This window comes from Solenopsis invicta, chromosome 10, assembly GCF_016802725.1.
Source record: "Solenopsis invicta isolate M01_SB chromosome 10, UNIL_Sinv_3.0, whole genome shotgun sequence".
NCBI lineage: Eukaryota > Metazoa > Arthropoda > Insecta > Hymenoptera > Formicidae > Solenopsis > Solenopsis invicta.
In genome coordinates, this window is record NC_052673.1 from 1,040,879 (window position 1) to 1,062,596 (window position 21,718).

A 21,718-nucleotide genomic window follows, 5' to 3' on the forward strand; every position below is an offset into this window, starting at 1 on the left:
CATCTAGCATTTTCTTTCTTCTCGGCTTTCTTGAATTGCTTGCCCTTATTCCCGCCTTTATTTTCCGCGTTGCCTCTCGTGCCTTTCGCTGGATTGACCACCATAGCAGCGAGCCCTTCACTGATTTGTTCCTCCTTGAGTACATTCTTTTCTTCTTGTAGTAATTTATCAAGCAAATTTGAGATGGTCTGCGCACTCTCCGGAACATTGGCCCATGTGGTCTTAAAAGCACGATATTTCGACAGTAGCGTCGACGTAATTTTGGCCATGATCGTGTCATCGTCGATTTCCTTCCCGATATCACGTAGCCGGAAGGTACGATTTTGCACACGCGCCACGTGATGCGCCATAGTGCAGCCCGGCTCCATCGCGTACCCATGGAAATCCTTTAATAACGACACCTTGTTCGTTGATGATCGCTGTTCGTGGATCGTCGATAATTTTTTCCACATATCATGAGCAGTATCACACACTGTAAGATACTCCATTTGTATCTCGTCACATGCCGTAATTATGAGGAAGCGCGCCTTTGCGTCCCTCTTCTTCCAGGCCACGCGCTCGGCATTTCTCGCCGCCGCATTCGCGCCTGTAGCTTCTTCAGGAAGCATCTCACTTTCCTCGACAATAGCCGATAAATCATTGTAATCGAACAATGTTTTCATTTGGAATTTCCACGGTTGGAAATTCGTACCGTTGAACTTCACGATGTTACGTAGCGAAATATCATCACTAGCCATCTTGAGCTCGACCACGTGTTTCACACGATGCGTACGCAGGAAAAATGTTTAGTTTTATCCAAAATACAACGCAAAATGCCAATTGTTCACAAAATATTATGCACTCACGCGCCCTGGGCCCATAACCTGTTAAGGTTCTGTGGATATTTATTTAACAATTGGCATTCTATTAATATACGTGCAATACGTCCGTTACATGTACGCAACCGTTACAAACGCAGGTCGGTGTTCAACTGACAAAATGCGCAGAGAGATACATAAAAAAAGAGTTGAACACAATAGCCCAGAGATGACATCCGTATCTTAGAACCATCAGGCCACTAGGCTCAGGCACGAGAGTACAAATTCTAAATAGTTTCAACAAGTCAATATTTCAAGAATAGATACTATATTTTAGCAACAGCAGATAATGCACAAGAATTTATTTCCGAAAATTTCGATAATGATGAGATTTCTTTTATAGTAACAAATTATTTTCGTAATAAAGAAAATAAAAATATAAAGTACATATTTTCACAAGTCACTTTTAAAGGTATTGCATATAAAAGAAATATGTGGATCTGCGTAGGTAAAGACTGTTATGATTATTTTACTACATGCAAAATTAAATACATTTTAATAGATGAGAGTTATACAAACATCTATTGTTTGGGTACTACAACAACAATTATATACAATCCTGATTTTGGGGTGTACGAACAATGTAAAATTAAAGGTCTAAATTACAATGTCAAGAAAATTTTTGTGTTTCCATATACTTGCTTACTTGCACTACATCCTATCCTTGAAACTAATTTACACTCCAGTACATGTACACTTCCCGTATATGTCTTCAAATATACACCTCTTGATTTATAAGTTTGGATTTTAAAATGATGTAAGCAATTTATACTTCGGCATTACTTACGTTTTTTACTATGTACATATATATATATATATATATATATATATATATATACACACACACACACACACACACACACACACACACACACACGCACGCACACGCACACGCACACACACACACTGTGGCGGTCTTTGCGTGCTCATCCGCTTTACGCGGATTCGTCGCGGTCACAAAAATTAAGAATCTAAGCGGCCAATCCGGACAAGGGCGCGAATCGCCACCGCGAATCCGGACGAGCACGCAAAGACCGCCGCGGATATATATTCGGTGGACGAAACCCTCCGGTCTCTTTGCCTGTTCCAGCAGCCCGAGTGTCAGAGTGCGTAATTCGAAGTATCGGCCGAGTGCGCGAAGTCGAGCCCTTTCACAAGGCGAACCAAGAGTCGAGACTCAGGGTAGCGGTTCCCAGGCGACGGTTCTTAAACCCAGGATCGTTACCCCTAGGCGCGTCGAGACTCCCGAGTCGCCCGAGACACGCGTAGTGTTGAAAGAAACGAGAGTCGAAGCCGCGAACTCTGCGAAATAAAAACGCGTGCGAACATTGTACTTGAAATAAACTACAGTGGGGAAAATTAAATTCTTTTCTCCTGCGAAACAGCCAAGTTGCCAAAACCAACTTGTTGGTTCTATCCTTGTATTGGAAAAAGATGGCACAATAGTTGATGACGACGACGTCTTAAAATTTTGTTTTGCTGAAACATTTATGTTGTTACAACCTGAAGAAGCTTGGTCTACACAAAATGAAATTGATCCTAACATAACTTCTGATACTGCTTCACTCATATCTATTGTAAACGAGGAAGCACCTCTTTCATCCTCATCAAGTTCGCGATCCGTTTCATCTCCAACAAATCAAACATCAAATAAATCACATACCGAAATAAATTGGAGAAATTTTGAAATACCATGGAATAATTTAGAACCAGCAGTGCTTAAAGATCTACAAAGTGGACATCGCAGCAAATATGCAATAAATACTATTGTGAATCGCACAGTTTCAGAAATGAGAAATGTCCAAGAATTTATACCGTCTAAGGCGTTCAAGATAATAGCTGAAAAAATTGTCAATAAATACCCGCAAACTTTTAAAGATATGGACGAAGACGAGAAATGTTTCGGAGACGGATATTATACAATATATTTAAAACTTCGAGTCCGAAATTGTTACTTAAATAGACCCCATATGAAAAGATGTCTCAGCCAAAGTTTAAATATGCCTTTACAAAAACAAAAAAAAGTTTTATCAGCTAAAGCTGGATGCAGTAATTGGCAGCCAGAAAAATATATTAATACGGAAACAGAAGAGACAATAGAAGATAAGGCTAAATTTTTACGTTACATAATCCATGATGATTCATCGAAAAGCAATCTTGAGATTCAACATAAAATTAATTCATATCTTGAAGCCACATATCCTGCGCAAAGGCTGTTTCTTAACAATGTTCACAATACACGTAGTATTGAAGATATTAAAACCACGTGGCCAATACTTTTACAAAAAAATATATGTTTTGGCATTACGAAAAACTAATGGAAAATTCTATAGATATTTTAGAGGAAGAAATAGTTAAAAAACAAGAGAAAATACTCAGTTACGGAAAGCATAAAAAATATCAAGATATTATTAATTCAAATAATCTTACAGAGCTAAAATTGATAAAAATCATCATGAAACATTTTAAAGAAGATTTTGAGGAACTATTTAAAATACATGCTGTAAGTAGTTCTTACAAATATGTATCGTTATCTATTTTGTTTATGAATGTCACAAACTTACATTTAATTAACTAATTAAAAATTTGCGGCACGCATTGCTTTTTTTATTTAATCAAAAGAAAAAGGCTGTTGAAAGTCATCGTTTGCTGGTAGAAACATCTGGTGAACACGCTCCATCGATTAGAACATGTGAAACATGGTTTCAACAATTTAAAAGTGGTGATTTCAATGTGAAAGGCAGTGAGCGCTCTGATAGACCACAAAAATGCGAAGATGAGCAATTGCAGGATATTGGATGATGACCCAACTCAAACTCAACGGCAATTAGCAGAAGCATTACATGTATCACAAGAAACAATTAGCAGACGTTTACGAGCAATGGGAAAAAATCAATAAACTCGGTAAATAGGTCCCACACAATTTGAATGAACGTCAAATGAAAAATCGCAAAGTCACTTGTGAAATGCTGCTTCAACACCACGAAAGGAAATCATTTTTGTATCGAATTGTGACGGGTGACAAAAAATGGATTTATTTTGAAAACCCAAAACGGAAAAAATTGCGGCTTTCACATGGCGAAACCGGTCCATCAACACCAAGGCCAAATCGCTTCGGCAAGAAGACCATGCTCTGTGTCTGGTGGGACCAGAGCGGTATTGTGTATTATGAACTCTTGAAGCCCGCCGAAACCGTTAATACACAACGCTATCGCCAACAAATGATTAATTTAAACCACGCATTAATCGAAAGACGACCGGAATGGGCCAGAAGACATGGCAAAGTGATTTTGTTACACTACAATGAGCCGTTTCACACAGCAAAACCAGTGAAAGATACCTTAAAATCTCTTGAATGGGACATCCTTCCGCACCCGCCGTATTCCTCAGACCTGGCGCCATCTATCACCTCTTCGCATCAATGGGGCACGCGCTCGCAGAGCAACACTTCAGCAATTTCGAGAAAGTTGGAAAATGGCTCGACAAATGGTTTGCCGCAAAAGACAAGCAGTTTTTCTGGCATGGTATTCATAAATTACCTAAAAGATGGGCGAAATGTGTAGAAGCCGATGGCCAATATTTTGAATAAAAAAAATTAATTTTCTTTGAAAATTACGTGTTTTTTTTTACCAAAAAACCGGAAAAAACTTATGCATACACCTGGTAAAACCACCAGTTACAGCACCGTGTAACGTTATCATAGGTAATTTTGTTATATATTATAATTACTAGATTTCATTTTAGTATATTTTAATTATTATATATTTTATAATCGCTTTAATTATTATATATTTGATTGTTACAGGTGATACAATGTGTCAAAAATTTTATTTATATATATAAAATGTATTAATTGAAAACACATTATCTTTTTATGAAGCTTTAAAAATGTTGATGTCCGCATATTACATTTTCAATATGAAATATCCCAAAAATAGCACATGCACCTTGGAATTTTTACAAAAATATTTTTTAAATATTCACCCAACCTCTGGCTCAAAATCTCGTAAGGCGTCAACAAAATACAAAGTGCTTTCTCTTTTCAATAAATTAAGAGACATATCGGAAAAGGAAAATATTACTATAAATAAATAAGATGTAACAGCAAATAAAAATATGTAACAATGGTAAGCATTATTTATGTTAAAAAATTATATGCGTTATTCATATTAAACGTGTAATATAAAATATACGCTTTATACCTTTACACAATTTTATATCCACTAATATTTTTATTTGTTACAGATTCGTGTACAAAGCTGTTTCTTAATAATGTTCACAATACATTCAGTATTGAAGATTAAAACCACATGATCGACATTTTTACAAAAGATATTGTTCTGACATTATGAAAAAATAATGGAAAATTCTATAGATCTTCTAGAAATGTTTAAAAAATAAAGATTCAGTTACGGAAAGCATAAAAAATATGAAGCTAATATTAATTCAAATGCAAACATATAAAATAAAAATTATGAAAGTAAAAATTATGACATAATATGAATATTCGGTTCTTTTTAATTTAGCTTTCAAGTAAAGACTTTATTTTTGTTTGTATAAGTATATTTAATTAAAAAGATTTTTTTGTTTATTTGCTAAACATAATTAAAAAATTTATTTTAGTTTGTAATATTGATAAAGTTCTCACTGTTTTTTAGTATAAAACAAATTTTATACGGACATATAATTTTATTTAAAAAAAATATATAGTTTTATTTTTTAAACATTGTAAACTTTCTTTAAGTAAACGTTATTAACAAAAATATTATTAGATTATTATCTTAGGTTATAATAAAACATGCATCTTTAATATATTGCTGTTATTGCATTGTCAATAAAAAAACTAATAAAAAAAATATATATATATATTTTATACAGGGTGTTCGTTAATGGTTGTCCAGCCTTTTACCGTACGTAGATGCCGTACCGACTGAGCTTGCTAATTTGCTAAACGTGTCCTAGATGACAGCTGCTTCGGTTAAGCGCGCGAACGCGATCTCGCAGGACCGAGTGACACGTACAGGCCCCTGGTGAAAATTTTTCTCATATTTTTTTCGTATAATTTTTCCGAACATCTGTATAATTTTTTATGAAACGTTATAAAATGTAAAAAAGTTAAAAGTATTTTTTTAAAACTGTGAGATGAGACATCTCAGAATACTTCAGAATGTACGTGTATGAAAAGTTCTAACAATAAGAGATGTAGACTTTCTAAGTATTATTTCTACGTATTTCTGAAAAATGTTCCTATTCGTATAAAAATTATGAGAAAAACTGTAACCAGGAATGTTAAATTCTATAAACGAGAAATTTTATAAAAAATTATTAGAATAGTTTTTACCGGGGAAAGCTGTGCATACTTTGTTATATTACATTTGTTACTAAGATTACTATTTCCATTTATTAATCAAATTAATAAATAAAGTAGTAAATAGAAACGTAGAATACTGAATACATTTAATAATATATCCACACAATTTTTATCACAAATTTTTAATACTTGTACTCTTTTGAATTTAAATATTATCTTTGAAGTACTTTTAATTTAAAGAACTTCAGAAATAATATTGTAATGTGATATCAAGTAATGAAAGCTAAATGGTAACGTGGACTTCCACACCACCTTTGAGGTTCCACGATTGGCGCGTTAGGTTTTTTGAAGTGGACCTTCGCCTAGAGCCATATTATATCACATTAAAGACCTATTTTTTTGGTACATAAAGCTTAAATAGATATTTTGAAGTCATATTGCGTAAGAACACACGTAGATGAAAAGTTACATCTACGTATGATCGTGCGTAATATGACAACAAATTATCATATTTTTAGAGCAAGTGCTCGAAGTGTCTCCCTTCCTCCTGCTCACAACGTAAAGCCCGACTCAAGATTGCTTGCTCAAGATGGAAGCGAGCCGATTTCAAAGCTTTATGTACCGTACTCAAACGAACTCCTAGATTCCGCGCTATGGTTCGTATACTGATGGTTGGATCATCAGTAACCATTTGTCGTATTTGCGCGATATGTATGCGCTGTGGTCGCCCTGTACGGAGTATAAAAATAATGATAAAACAATAGAATATTTAAAATTGTATTATCAAAAAATTTTATAAATATGTACCTGCAGGCTTAATAGGTTTAAATTGACCGTATGTTCGCTGCCTCGACTCCAGCCTTGCAAACATATTTCGATATGGCTGTCGTCGCTACGGATATCTGCGCGTATAGAGCAACGAAGCTTCTCACGAATCTCTGTCGCACACTGCATAAATCATGATCATGTCACACATTTCATCAAACGTAAAATTGTGAGCCATATTGCATGCACGTTCTCTCACATTTTTAATAATTTTTTTCAATTTATACCATTTTTATGTGTGGTATACAGAAAAAGTAATACAAGTAATGATAAAAAGCACAATAATGAATACTTTATCATACAATTTTATAAATAAATATGTATTGGAACATAATTTTAAAGAAATTGATCGTTTTTTCGCAACTACAACTGTAGCCTTGTAAAGAAAGATATGGCTTGCTTGCTTCTATTCTGAGAATTTTAGAGTAAACTTTCAAAGTCTCCCGCGGAAAAGAAATATCTGTCGATTTTCAATTGTTGCTGTTTCTTCGTTGTTTCTTGCAACTGTTTTTGTCGTCTCGTCTCGATCCCGTGTGAGAGAACGTGCGTGCAACCATGGCTCACAATTTCACGTATGACGAAATGTGTGATATGATAATGGTGTATGCAGTGTGCAACAGGGATGCGCGAGAAGCTGCGTTGCTCTACATGCGTAGATATCCGGAGCGGCGACAGCCTTATCGAAGAATGTTTGCGAGGCTGGAGTCGAGGCTGCGAAGATATGGTCAATTTAGACCTATTAAGCCTGCAGGTACATATTAATAAAATTTTTTAATAATGCAATTTTAAATATTCTATTCTTTTATCGTTATTTTTATACTCCGTACAGGGCGACCGCAGCGCATAGATACCGCGCAAATACGACAAATGGTTACGGATGAGCCAACCATCAGTATCCGAACCATAGCGCGGAATCAAGGCGTTAGCGTGAGTACGGTACATAAAGCTTTAAAAACAGCTCGCTTCCATCCCTACAAAGTAACCTTGACTCAAGAGCTGCATATTAACGATGAAGCTCGCAGATTGAGATATTGTCAGTGGTTCTGTACTGAATGTGAGGAAGATTATAATTTTCCCAAACGCATTGAATTTTCGGATAAATGCGTTTTCCATAATAATGGCACCGTCAACCGCCATAACATGCATTACTGGTCCACTGAGAATCCTCACTGGATGCAGCAAGCACATACCCAAGTGAGGTGGTCGGTGAACGTTTGGGCAGGTATTCTTGGAGACCATATCGTTGGGCCATATTTTGTTGATGGTAAGGTCGATGGCAATGCATACCGAACATTTCTTGAAAATCAATTTGTCGACCTGATGGGTGAGGTGCCACTGGAATCACGTATTAACATGTGGTTCCAGCAGGACGGCCATCCTGCATACACCGCCAGGGCGACAAGAGAATTATTGAATCGAAAGTTCGGTGCTTATTGGATCGGTCTTCACGGTCCTCATGAATGGCCACCGCGTTCACCAGACCTTACACCACTAGATTTCTTTCTGTGGGGTCATCTTAAACAGCAGGTGTATGCAACACGACCCGAAAACGTTCAAGACCTGAAAGATAGAATTGTACGAGCTTGCCGTGCAATAAGTCCACAGGTCTTGGAGCGGGTACGTGAAGCAATCGTGAGTCGGGCTTTACGTTGTGAGCAGGAGGAAGGGAGAAACTTCGAGCACTTGCTCTAAAAATATGATAATTTGTTGTCATATTACGCACGATCATACGTAGATGTAACTTTTCATCTACGTGTGTTCTTACGCAATATGACTTCAAAATATCTATTTAAGCTTTATGTACCAAAAAAATAGGTCTTTAATGTGGTATAATATGGCTCTAGGCGGAGGTCCACTTCAAAAAACCTAACGCGCCAATCGTGGAACCTCAAAGGTGGTGTGGAAGTCCACGTTACCATTTAGCTTTCATTACTTGATATCACATTACAATATTATTTCTGAAGTTCTTTAAATGAAAAGTACTTCAAAGATAATATTTAAATTCAAAAGATTACAAGTATTAAAAATTTGTGATAAAAATTGTGTGGATATATTATTAAATGTATTCAGTATTCTACGTTTCTATTTACTACTTTATTTATTAATTTGATTAATAAATAGAAATAGTAATCTTAGTAACAAATGTAATATAACAAAGTATGCACAGGTAAAAACTATTCTAATAATTTTTTATAAAATTTCTCGTTTATAGAATTTAACATTCCTGATTACAGTTTTTCTCATAATTTTTATACGAATAGGAACATTTTTCAGAAATACGTAGAAATAATACTTAGAAAGTCTACATCTCTTATTGTTAGAACTTTTCGTACACGTACGTTTCGTACATTCTGAAGTATTCTGAGATGTCTCATCTCACAGTTTTAAAAAAATACTTTTAACTTTTTTACATTTTATAACGTTTCATAAAAAATTATACAGATGTTCGGAAAAATTATACGAAAAAATATGAGAAAAATTTTCACCAGGGGCCTGTACGTGTCACTCGGTCCTGCGAGATCGCGTTCGCGCGCTCAACCGAAGCAGCTGTCATCTAGGAAACGTTTAGCAAATTAGCAAGCTCAGTCGGTACGGCATCTACGTACGGTAAAAGGCTGGACAACCATTAACGAACACCCTGTATATATTAATATATATTTTAAAACAAGACGAATATTTATTTTTCCAATTACAGTATGTATGCATTATTTAGAAGTATAGTATGTATACATTATATAGAAACATATAGTGTTTTGCATATTTGTGATTGTTACGTCTGGTGCCCAAAAATTTTCCTTTAACCTTACGTACCATCCGCATACATCCGTTAATGTAAATTTTAAAATAATTAAACCTTCTAGAAAAATTACAGAGACAAATTTCGACACATAAGGATAATGTAACGTAATTAACCATTTCAAACCTAAAAATTATAATAGCAACGCACAATCGCCCAAATTTTGTAACACTTTTCCGTAAAAATAATAATAAAATAATAAACCTGTGATCGCGTGATGATTGCGTGTACTAGGTGCTATCGCGCCGTACATGCGAACCTGAGATCACTAGTTAGAATATAAATTTGATTAAATTGGAAATAATGCGCGGAATGCGATTCACGACGCTCGCGCGCGGTCTCCCCATGCCTCGCGGCCTCCGCTTGCGTCTCCAAGCTCGCGCGCACGCCGAGTCTCAAGATTTATTTATCCAAGCATAAAGAAAAATAGTTTTCTCATAGTAGGAATAATAACCTTGCAAACGTACACTCTTGTAGAGCGCCTACTCCACTATCCTACTATGCACGCGCAACTAGAAAAACGAGAAAACTGAGAGCATTATAAACGTCCAAAGTATAAAAATCAATTTCACCCAAAAGCAATATTGAAATTTAAACTTTTCGGTAACGTAACGATTCAGAAAAATCGGCACTACCATCCTGTCAAATCAAAATTAATATAGCTCAAGAGTTGTAACCTACAGGAATTTTTAAAGGATCTCGGAATAATTTTTGTCGCGACACCGGTGCGCGCGGGCGCACGCTCCTCGCGACTCTCGTACGATAATTTCGTCTATCTTTACGGGACCATTAAAAATAGTATCTTTAATAAACTTATTAATTTGAATCTAGAAATCATTTACACTCACTCTCGGCTTGCACTCTATCGCACTACATCCCATAAAAATTACGACCGTTAGAGTCTTCTGAAAATTCAAGATCGATGAAAAAATAGTTCGCGTTGAAAAATTCTAATTCTTTCGCTATGTAACGACTCAAAAAAATCAGCACTACAATTCTGCGCGCTCAATTCAAAGATCTTTTAGAAATTACATTTTATATTGAATTTTAAAGCTTCGAAATTAATTCTTGATCTCATATGCGATTCCCTCTTGAAGTCGCGAGCTGCGCGGCACGCAGAAGGCGCGTGATCATTAAAGGGCTTACCTATATTAAGAAACCAACAGAAATCGGGAACCTCTCCTCCCTGGTACTCCTCGTCTACAACCAGACGGTATAAATACGACGCGAAATCGAAAATTAGAACACTTCTATCGAGTCAAGCAATCGGTGAGAGCGCAACTCAGGACAGCCTCCCAAGCTATAGATTGCTGACGAGTTAACGGGTGGCTCAATAACTAATCATTTCCATCCTGGATCTCTAAGATGCCTTCCCCCTGGCTTCCACTCTTCTGCAGAACTCCTTCCTGTACCTATCTCGTCTACAGCGACCAGGTTGTGCGCTAAATGAGCCACCGCTCAAACAGCGCCTCCTCGAGCCTGTTTCAGACGAGACTAAAAATTCTCCACCCCGAAACGAGACGCAAATGCGCGCTCCTGAGCCTAATCAAATAGCGCCTCTGGCTCAAATAGCGCCTTCGTAGATTCGTCAATCCGCCCTCTTCTCAAGAACACTAATCCTATCAAATAAAAGCAGGGGCAGGACATCTCGGATCCTCAATGGAAAACTTCTATCAAAGCTCTTGTTCTCATAAGTTCTCTCTTAATTCTTTTAAATCACGTTTAACCGCACACACTCATTCTTTCCTTTTTGTTTCCTTTGACTAAATTTCTTTTCCTTCCTTTTCTTATATAAACTTCAATTATTTTCCATTGTGACACGTGAGGTAGCATTAAGGCGATGCTGGACTGACGGTGGAACTCACTTAACGTCGATACTGCAGATTGCTGTAGATTTTTTTTCGGCGAACTGTGGGTCGCGCGTGAGGCGAAGAGTAAGGGGAATAGACTAGCGCACTTTGTCAAACGCACTCATCTGTCCTTGTTTTTTTTACTTTAGCGCCTCTAATGCAAAATCTCTGAACTACAACGAACCCAATTTCTGCTCTTTGCACCAACACATGTGCAAATTACATAAACAATTTTCAGACATTCATTTCTCTCATACTAGAGCTTCTAGGACCATTCTGCAAGCGTCGTATTGTTCTTTTATTTAATTCATACGCAGTAAACTACTTATTTCATACATACAAAATCTAAAACTTTTATATAGTGCACATGTTGTCACGAGTCGGCTGCAGAAACCGATAATTAAACTATAATTTTTTAATTTATTTTCGTTTTTCGTACTAAATTATAGTTTCCCGTGTATGTTTTTGTTACTACTTTAATTGTGGAGAAGGATTTTGCGATCTGTAAAGCCAGTTAAGAGAAATGCCTGTCCAAAAATATGCGCGTATAGAGACCGGTCCAGCATCGCCTTAAGGGGATGCTAAAGTGACAGACAAACTCAATCGAGGTCGATAATATAGATTTGGTGCATCTAGCTCGCGGCAGGTGGCGCGGCGAGACGGCTAAGGCAGCTATTGCTGCTTCTCCCTCCTCACCGCGCCGGCCGTGGCAGGCGACGCGGAGTAAGAAAGCTATTTTTAGCTTCTCTCTCAGCGCGCCGGCCGTGGCTGGCTTGGCGATTGCCGCTGGTTTCGCGGCCGACGGGCCCCGCTCCCCGCTCCCTGCGTGCGGTGGGTAGGGAAAGTACGTACTCACTTGCCGACTTTGCTAATTTTTATCTCAACTATTGCGAATTTTAAAAAATCGTAAAGGACTTTTCTTCTCAGTTTGACTTGCTCTATCAACCCAGGAGAGTAAACTTTACTTGACACCCTGTATATATACATACAAAAAAGAAGAAAATTCCTTTACCATTTTTCAAAAATTACAATAATTACCGAGATAAAAATTAGTAAAGTCGGCGAATGAGCCGGCGCGTACTTTCCGTATCCACTGCGTGCGGGGACCGCCTAGCGGTCACCTAGCCATCAGGAGCAAACGCGGCGAGATCGTCAATGACGCCCTTATTTATCATACCAGTACCGTCGAAATAGACGCCTTTGGTATTTATTTTATTAATCAAAATTGATCAAAATTAGTGCTCCGCTATCGCATACACGCGCTACTAACAATAAGAGACATGTACGTGTGCGTCTTTGGGTATGTGCGATAGCGGAGCGCCGCGCGCTAAGGGACATTTATGCCGATGCGTGTATGTACAAAACCCAGCTTGCAAGCCAAAGTGCTTCCACCTCTCTGTCCGTCGCCTTGATAGAGTAAGACAAGAAGTAAATAAAAAAGAATAGAGGTTCTCAGTTCTGCCTGCATTAGTTTTAGAATCTATCGTTTATATATTTAAACCCACGCGCGCGAATTTAATTTTCCTGTAACCAAATATTTTTTAACAAAACTAAAAGGGCAACAAATTTGTTTGTAATTTTTTTACAACACACGGGCAACAAACAAAAAAAATACAATTAATTTTGCTCATATTGTTTTTTATAACTAATTCTTATTTTATTATACAGAAATTACATTTTTATTAGAGGCGAATCACTCGAAAAATTATAAAAAACTCAATTTTCAATTTTTTGGAATAACGTTTTATTTATATTTATACTTTGTCACGTTTACAGAATATAAATATAAATTAGTAATAAAAATATGCTTCTTATTTTTATTACTATAAAAAATATTCGAAAAGAGAATATTGTCGCAAATATACTAAAATTATATTAAAAAATCGTGTTATACGATTTATTAAGAATATAGAATGGGCCCTTCCATCGCCCATTCCTGTGAAACGCAACCAATCTTCCTTCGTCTCTCCAACATTCTAATTTATCAATTGAGACATTTTTTATATGTATGATAGCCAGCTCACGCTGTGATAATTATTTGAAAGTAGCTTGCTCCGGATAAACGCCCCTGGTATTTTTTACATCTATCTAATCTAGTAACAATTAGCTGCAAAATTGCTGTCAATATTGGCAAATTATGCTAGCAGGACGTTATGATCTGCTTCTTCATTCTACTCAAGTTCTTTGAAAGATTCTGTAAGGCAGATTCTTGTAAGAAATTTGCACATATCTGCTGTAAGAATTTCAGTATTTTGTTTACAGTCTGCAGTAACGAGAAGAATCTGCTCTGCAGCAAGAATCTGCTCTGCAGCAAGTATCTGCAACCAGTTCATTTGCATGCACATTGCATAAATCTTGCTGATAGACTGTCAATAGGAGAATATTAAGAATAACCTTTTACACATCTGATTCAATTTTGCTGCACGCAATTTCTGCTCTTCAGAAGATTAAGAAAAAGATATTCTTCTGATTTTTAGAATAATTAGATAAACGCGTTTCTAGAATTTTACCGGTACTTAGGAGAAGACGCTTCTGATTTTCATAATTATCAGTACCGTCAGATAGATACTTACTGCTAGTATCAAATTTTATGCGTCTAGTATTTTGCCAGAACCATAAATAAATGCTTCTGATTTTTATAATAATCAGTAACATTAGATTTAGAAACTTCTAGCTGTTTGTTTGCTAATATTAGTATAAAACAAACGTTTTATTTATTGAGATAACAATAAATTACATATATTAATATTTTAAATTATTTTTCAAAGATAATAATGCAGCACATTTTTTATCATGTTGGAAAAGGTAATAATTTATTGCTTTCTATAATTTTTATAAAGTGTTGTCTCATACACTTTACATGCTTGGAATATTTTACATTACAAGGATTATCTCCTAAGGCTACAGTTGTCGCAAAAGCTGCGGAACATATACCACAACTTAGACCATCAGGTTGTGTATCAACTTTTTCAAAAATTATATCACTTTGTCTTATTTGTGGATATCTACAAAGTATATAATTTTTTTCTTTGACCACTAATTTATCATACGTACAGCCAGGTATACTATCATATATGTGAAGTTTGAGGCCATCAAAAAATATACATCGCCAGTGTTCAATTCCCTCTCCAGTCCATTGATTTTTTCCTCCAATTATTTGTAAGCTCTTATTACTCTAACTAGCGTCAATATAATTAAGACATCCTTGATATTGCACACTTTGCGTTTCAAAAAGAGTAGTTTCTCTTACAACGCGTAAAAATGAATCTAACGATTCGTCGGATAATAAGTTGTTAGACAAAACATTTCTTTTTACACACTCTATAGGAATATTAATTTCATCTAAATTTATTTTTTTTGCCTTATCTTTTTCTGTTATATCTTGTTTGTAACTCGTTTTAATATATATGCAGTCATCATCCTGCTCCATATCTTGAACAATCGTAGTAGCAGTTGCCTTTTCTATAGGCACAATGTTAGATGACATTTCCTTTTTTTCATTGATGACATTTTTCTTTTCCATTGTATTTCGTTGCGTGGTTTCTTTACTCTGAATTTTTTTAGCTGCTATTTCTTTTGCTTCGTCGATATATCTTGGATTTCTAATTGGCATATGTCTATTATAGCGACTGTCCAAAATTTCTGGAAGCATGCATTCATAATAGAAACGTGTTAGGAAAGGCAACATTTTATTTTTCCAAAAAGCATCGTCTCTATTGACATATACTATCTTCATGCTTTTTGGTGTCCAAACAACAAAAACGCAATATTTTCGTTTCGTAATATTTAACTGACCTTGAACTTGATAATAATATCGGTGCTTTTCATTCATTTTATGCGGATTTTTTTTATCAAAGATACCTTTCAAACAAGATATTGTCTCAATTGCTTTTTCCGCTGTAGTATTTTCAGCCGACAAAGGGCATTTAATTTCCACCAGACCATCTTCATCAATAAGTCCGTCAGGTGAAGCACCTAAGCATGGATTTTCAGTATCAATAAATAATCCACAAGGTTTTATTTCTTTCTTTAATTGTTTGCTCAATTCTTTTCTTGCCATTTCTTCATTTTCACGACCATATGTCATAGTTGCGATATCAATAAACGAAGGATATAGAATGACTTTTACCGTTGCTGCGCAAGACGTTGGTCTCAAGCGACATACAATTCCAAAATTGGATGCCGTCAACATTTCTCGTTTCAAAGATAACCATAGTTCTGATTCGCTTTGGTTTCTTGTATTGAGTTCAATTTTTTGCCAGTCTCTCGCATTTTCCGACAATTTTTCAAAATGATTTTGCCGAAGTAGTTCGACCCTATCGGGTGAAAGATCCGGTTTCTGTGATTGTGGACCATAATGATGATCGGTTCCTGATTCTCGTTTAAATTTTTTAGGTCTTCCCTGTATTTCTCAAGATTCTTTATTTTTTGTAATTTTTATTTGTCGTTCTTTTTCCATTTTTGCAGCAACAGGCGGAACAGTTTTACCCTGCTAATTCCGTAAGCACTTGTTGCGTATTATATTGTACAACTGCTCCCGCAACTCTGGCATTATAAGAGCCTCGTTTACCAAAATTAATTCGCTTTGCACCAATTTCTTTGCAGATTATTGAATTGAGTGATTCTGCAGGATTGTTGGTGTGATTGAATATTAGGCTTTCGGAATAACAGCTCAGATACTTAAATGCACTTTCTATTTTTTGATATAGTCCGTGCATTTTTAGTAGTGGTACGTAATTTTTTTCCATATTATCATTTTTCATACATTTTAGACCGCGTGCTTCGCATCGTTTATGTTCACCAAAAATATGGCTGGGAATGTTTGATATATCTTTTTGTAATTCCGCAGCTTTACAATGTAGAGGTTTTTCTTCTGTCCTTCGTACATCAATTGCCATATTTATTTCTTGTCGCATTTTTAACCTTTTGTTTTTCACAATATTTCGCATTTGTACAAAGCCACGTGGTCTTTGCTCTTTGGATGTTTCATCTTTATTGCAGTATCTACGTGCTTAAATAAATTGCAAATTTTATGATTTTTGCATTCTATTTTTTTTACTGATACCATTTGTTCGCGGTATGGATGGGCGTCACGAATTCTTTGGAAAACGCTGCTATCACCATCGGCAATAACCGTTTTGTAAATTAATCCATGCATTTCAAGGCTACATTTGAAGCCTTCTGGAATTATATCGCTCTCCATACTTGTGGAGCTTGCGTTGCGATCAAAGTTCTTATAGCATTTGTGAACTTTTGGTTTGATATATTCTCGCTCTATCATATCACATGTACAGCAAAATTTATTTCGGACATCAAAATAAAGAATCTGTTTAGTATGATATCCAATTATATTACACGTCTCGTTCTCGATGATGAAGAAATGTAGTAATGCTTGTCATGACTAACTTCACAATGTTTAGAGTATAAGAAAAAAGAAAAGGACTTTAGATTGGCGCCAACGGCCCCATGGTGGCGCCAGCGGCTTTGCGGCGCTTCCTGTTCTCGCTCGCTCTCTCTCTCTCCCGTCATATTGTTTTGTTGTGCAGAACTTCGCACATCTAAGAGTATAAATATCGCTTATAAATTAACAATAAAAGAGTTTTGCTTTCCTTCCACGATGGGAAGTGGAAAGAAGAGAAAGCACTCACGTTCCAGATCAAGAGATCGTCACAGGAACCGTGACAGATCGGATGAGAGGTTGCAGAAAATGCAAATTCAACTGGATAACCTAACAAGCCAGTTACAAATCCTAAGTCAGGCACAAATACCAACACACCAGGAAATCAGGGGTACGTTGGAGGTTATAAAAATTTCCACACGAATTTTATAACCCCCCCTTTTTCTTGTACTCATAACCTTGTTTTGAACTTTCCACACGAAAGTCAAAACTGTCAGGTCCACACGACTCTGACGGGGAAAAATAGTTGCGAAGAAAGTCAATAAGAATAAAATATTCTCGCACTACCCACAATAAGTGGTGCCCCTCTTTACATTCTCACAAACATCTACCCGATTCTGGCAAGGCAAAAAAAAAAAAATTGCAAATAATTCAACAAGAATAAAATATTTTCGCACTACGCACAATAAGTGGCGCCTTGTTTATCTCTTTCACGAATAAGTAAGTAATCTCTTTTCAGGTGAAGAAAAAGAAGGTAACAAAGAGAACGTGCCTAACCTAGCTAATAAAGCGATCGAACTCGGTGCTGAGACACCAACAACGAATGATATATCAACGGTTCCCAAAGAGATGTTGGACATCTTAGGAGAAGATCCCAGCAGCACAAAGGAAATAACAGTTGATTTCCATCCTGAATTAAAAATCAGATGGGAAAAATGGCTACGAGAGGGTTTTCCAGACGACGATAAGAAGCCTATTCTAGAAAAATATCCTCGTAAAGGAGAATTGCTTGTAGAAGCTCCCAAGGTTAATCTAGAGATTGTTCCAGTAATGACAGATATTGCTAAGAAACGAGACGGACATTTCATTGACACTCAAAATACAGTGGGCTCGGCATTGTCAGCCCTAGGGGCTGCAATCTCAATGATTCTGAACGAACCAGAGGACGGAATTGACTCGGAAACTCTCATAACTTACCTCTGTGATGCTGGTAAACTAATGACGGATGTTTTCCATAAACACTCTGTCGCTAGAAGATCCTTTATCACACCGCTACTAAGCAAATCAGTAAAACCAACGATTGACGGTACAAAACCAGATGAATGGCTCTATGGAACCAAGTTCGCTGAACAAGTTAAGGAGGCAAAAACTATTGAAAAAGCGTGCACTAACATCAAAGCTCCCGACAAGTCTTCCAAAATCTTTGATAAAAAACCTAAGTATCAGGAAAACTTCAAAACCCCACCTGCAAAATACAAGCAGATGGGTCAATATCAGAGACGTCCAACAATAAGGTTCAGATCGAGGAATACACAGTCCAATCAGAGAACATCGAAGACTTCGAGTCGCTCAAAGAGTCAGACGTCGACGAAGAAATAGCTGAGGTAAAGCCAGTCGCAGGTCGCCTTAAATTATTTATAAATAATTGGCATGAAGTAACTACTGATGAACACACAATTCAATGGCTGCAAGGATATAAAATCCCCTTCAAAAAACTTCCCAAACAAGATAATCCTCCAAAAGAACCTAGCTGGTCGACAGAAGAATCTCTTAAAATTAAGACCGAACTTAAAAAATTATTATCCATGCAAGCAATCGAAGAGTGTATAGACTGTGATGGACAATTCATCTCATCATATTTTCTAGTTCCAAAACCTGATGGGTCCAACAGATTTATTATTAATTTAAAAAACTTAAATAAATTTATTACTACACCACATTTTAAAATGGAAGATATACGCTCTGCAAAAGCTCTATTAAGTCAAGGAGACTACATGGCCTCAGTGGATTTGAAAGATGCGTATTATTTGTTACCAGTACACGAAGAGTTTCGCAAATACTTACGCTTTAGATTCCAAAACAAATTATTTCAATTTACATGCCTACCCTTTGGGTTATGTACTAGTCCTTATGTTTACACAAAAATTATGAAACCGGTAATGAATAAATTAAGAACATTAGGAATGCTATGTATAATTTACATTGACGATTTACTTTTCATTAAAAACTCGTCTGTCCTGTGCTCAGATGATGTACAGATAGCAATAAAACTGTTGGAACATTTAGGTTTTGTGATAAATTACAAAAAGAGTTCTCTAATACCCAGTCAAAAACGCAAGTATTTAGGCTTTATAATAAATTCTGTAGACTACACACTAGAATTAACAGAGAAGAAAAAGTCACAAATAATTAAGTTATGTAAAACTTTCGAAGAAGGAAAATACTTTAAAATCAGGGATTTTGCTAAATTATTAGGTGTTCTAACAGCAGCAGTTCCTGCAGTAGCCTATGGATCAATTCACTGTAAAAGACTAGAACGGCAAAAATTTCTAGCTTTAATTATTAATAATAACAGCTACGAAGGAAAGATACTTATTAACAAAAAGATGAGGGAAGATTTAAACTGGTGGCAAAATAAAACTGTAATAGGAAAAAATCCTATTAGATTAAATCAATTTCAAATTGAGTTATCATCAGATGCAACTTTGACTGGGTGGGGAGCTCATTGTAGAGGTATGAGCGCTCATGGCCTCTGGTCCAACGAGGAAAGAAAATTTAGTATTAATTACCTAGAGTTACTAGCAGCCTTTCTGGCATTGAAGTGTTTCGTAGAAGATTACTCCAATTGCGAAATCTTAATAAGAATAGACAACACATCCGCAATAGCATACATAAATAAAGCGGGTGGAATCCAATTTCCACACTTAAGCGAATTATCGCGAAAGATTTGGAAATGGTGCGAAGATAGGAATCTATAGATTTTTGCTTCTTACATCCCTTCAAAAGAAAACATTGAAGCGGATTATGCATCACGTATCGTTAACATTGACACAGAATGGGAGTTGAATCACAAGGTGTTTAAGAAAATTCTTAAAAAATTTGGTCCATTCTCAATTGATTTATTTGCTTCGAGACTAAATAAGAAATGCAAAAGATTTTGCTCAAGATTTCCTAACCCAGAGGTTACAGTAGTAGATGCTTTTACAATGTCATGGGCAAATGAAAGATTCTATGCTTTTCCTCCCTTCGCAGTTATTTCTAAAACGTTACGAAAGATAATTTTAGACAAAGCAAAAGGTGTTGTAGTTGTATCCAGGTGGCCAGCTCAACATTGGTACCCTTTATTTATGTCATTGCTAGTGGCTCCACCTTTAATATTTAATCCAGACGAGGATCTCTTATTATCTCCTTGCAGGGAGGTAAAACACCCACTTGCGTCCAAACTTTCACTGATGGTAGGGAGCTTATCAGGACAGCGTTTATAAGAAAAGGAATTGACGAGGACTCAGCTGAGATTATGATCAATTCTATCACCGAATCTACTCTTAAACAATATCAAGGTCCCTTGAAACTATGGAGGAATTTTGCAGTACAAAATCAGGTGAACGTGTACAACGCAAAAACACCTGACATTATAAAATTTCTAACAACGAGATTTAACAATGGGGCCAGTTATAGCACCTTAAATACTGCCCGATCAGCTATTACCCTTGTTTCTTCCCGAGACATTCACAAGGATGGCCTCATTTCACGATTTTTGAAAGGTACATTCAAAAAGAGACCCACTAAACCAAGGTATAATACTACCTGGGATACATCGTCAGTTCTTACGTATATGGAGAATCTGCATCCCTTAAGTCAACTCAAACTCAGGGAAGCAACGGAAAAAGTTGCCACACTTCTAGCCTTAACCACAGCTCATAGATTGCAGACGTTATCATTGATAAACGTGGATAATATCGTATTTTCGGAATCAGGAATAACCATTAAGATACCAGACTTAATAAAAACATCGAAACCAAGTACCTCTCAACCTGAGCTGATTTTACCCTTCTTTAAAGAAAAACCGAGCCTTTGTGTAGCTTCGGCCATTTTAGATTACTTAAAAATTACAAAAGACTTCAGAACAAGGAAAAATAAAAAATTGTTAATCTCGACGATTAAACCATATAAAGATGCATCAGCTCAGACGATAGGTCACTGGATTAAGTCCTTGTTAAATAAAGCGGGTATAGACACGAAAATATTCACAGCGTACAGTACAAGACATGCGGCTGTATCTGCAGCATTTAGAAATAAGATAAATATAGACACGATCAGACGTACAGCAGGTTGGTCTGCGCGATCACAAATGTTCGCAAAATTTTATAACAAACCTATTCTCCCTCCAAATGATAAATTTGCACGCTCAATACTAGAGAACTAAACAAATAAATAAAGGAGTGAGTTATCTTTCAACTCTGAAAATCTACATTTCTTCATCATCGAGAACGAGACGTGTAATATAATTGACCGATCAAACGAGCCCGCCGAAGGGGGGCGAAGTTCGATCGTAATTATATGAAACGTCTCGTTCGAAGATGATAATTTCCCACCCTTTTCTTATCACCCCAAAAAAAAAAAATTCATATTTTTTCCCATTATCATCGACCAAGATAACGTCACTCTATCCAAGACCTC

At 36.3% G+C, this 21,718-nt stretch overlaps 2 protein-coding genes and 1 pseudogene across 2 annotated transcripts; all 3 read left to right on the top strand.

Moving 5' to 3' along the window:
* The first annotated feature begins 1,289 nt into the window (after window positions 1–1,289).
* Window positions 1,290–4,952, top strand: LOC105206425 (annotated as a pseudogene).
* A 12,057-nt stretch (window positions 4,953–17,009) lies between these two features.
* On the top strand, window positions 17,010–18,780 carry LOC105203685. The gene is made up of 2 exons (XM_026140033.2): window positions 17,010–17,429; window positions 17,778–18,780. The coding sequence occupies exons 1-2, from the start codon at window positions 17,258–17,260 to the stop codon at window positions 18,635–18,637; spliced, it is 1,032 nt and encodes a 343-aa protein (XP_025995818.2). The 5' UTR covers window positions 17,010–17,257; the 3' UTR covers window positions 18,638–18,780.
* On the top strand, window positions 18,532–21,479 carry LOC113004293. Its single transcript, XM_039454387.1, has 2 exons — window positions 18,532–18,642; window positions 20,454–21,479. Exon 2 carries the CDS (start codon window positions 20,556–20,558, stop codon window positions 21,462–21,464), a length of 909 nt encoding a protein of 302 aa, XP_039310321.1. The 5' UTR covers window positions 18,532–18,642; window positions 20,454–20,555; the 3' UTR covers window positions 21,465–21,479.
* The last annotated feature ends 239 nt before the right edge of the window (window positions 21,480–21,718 follow it).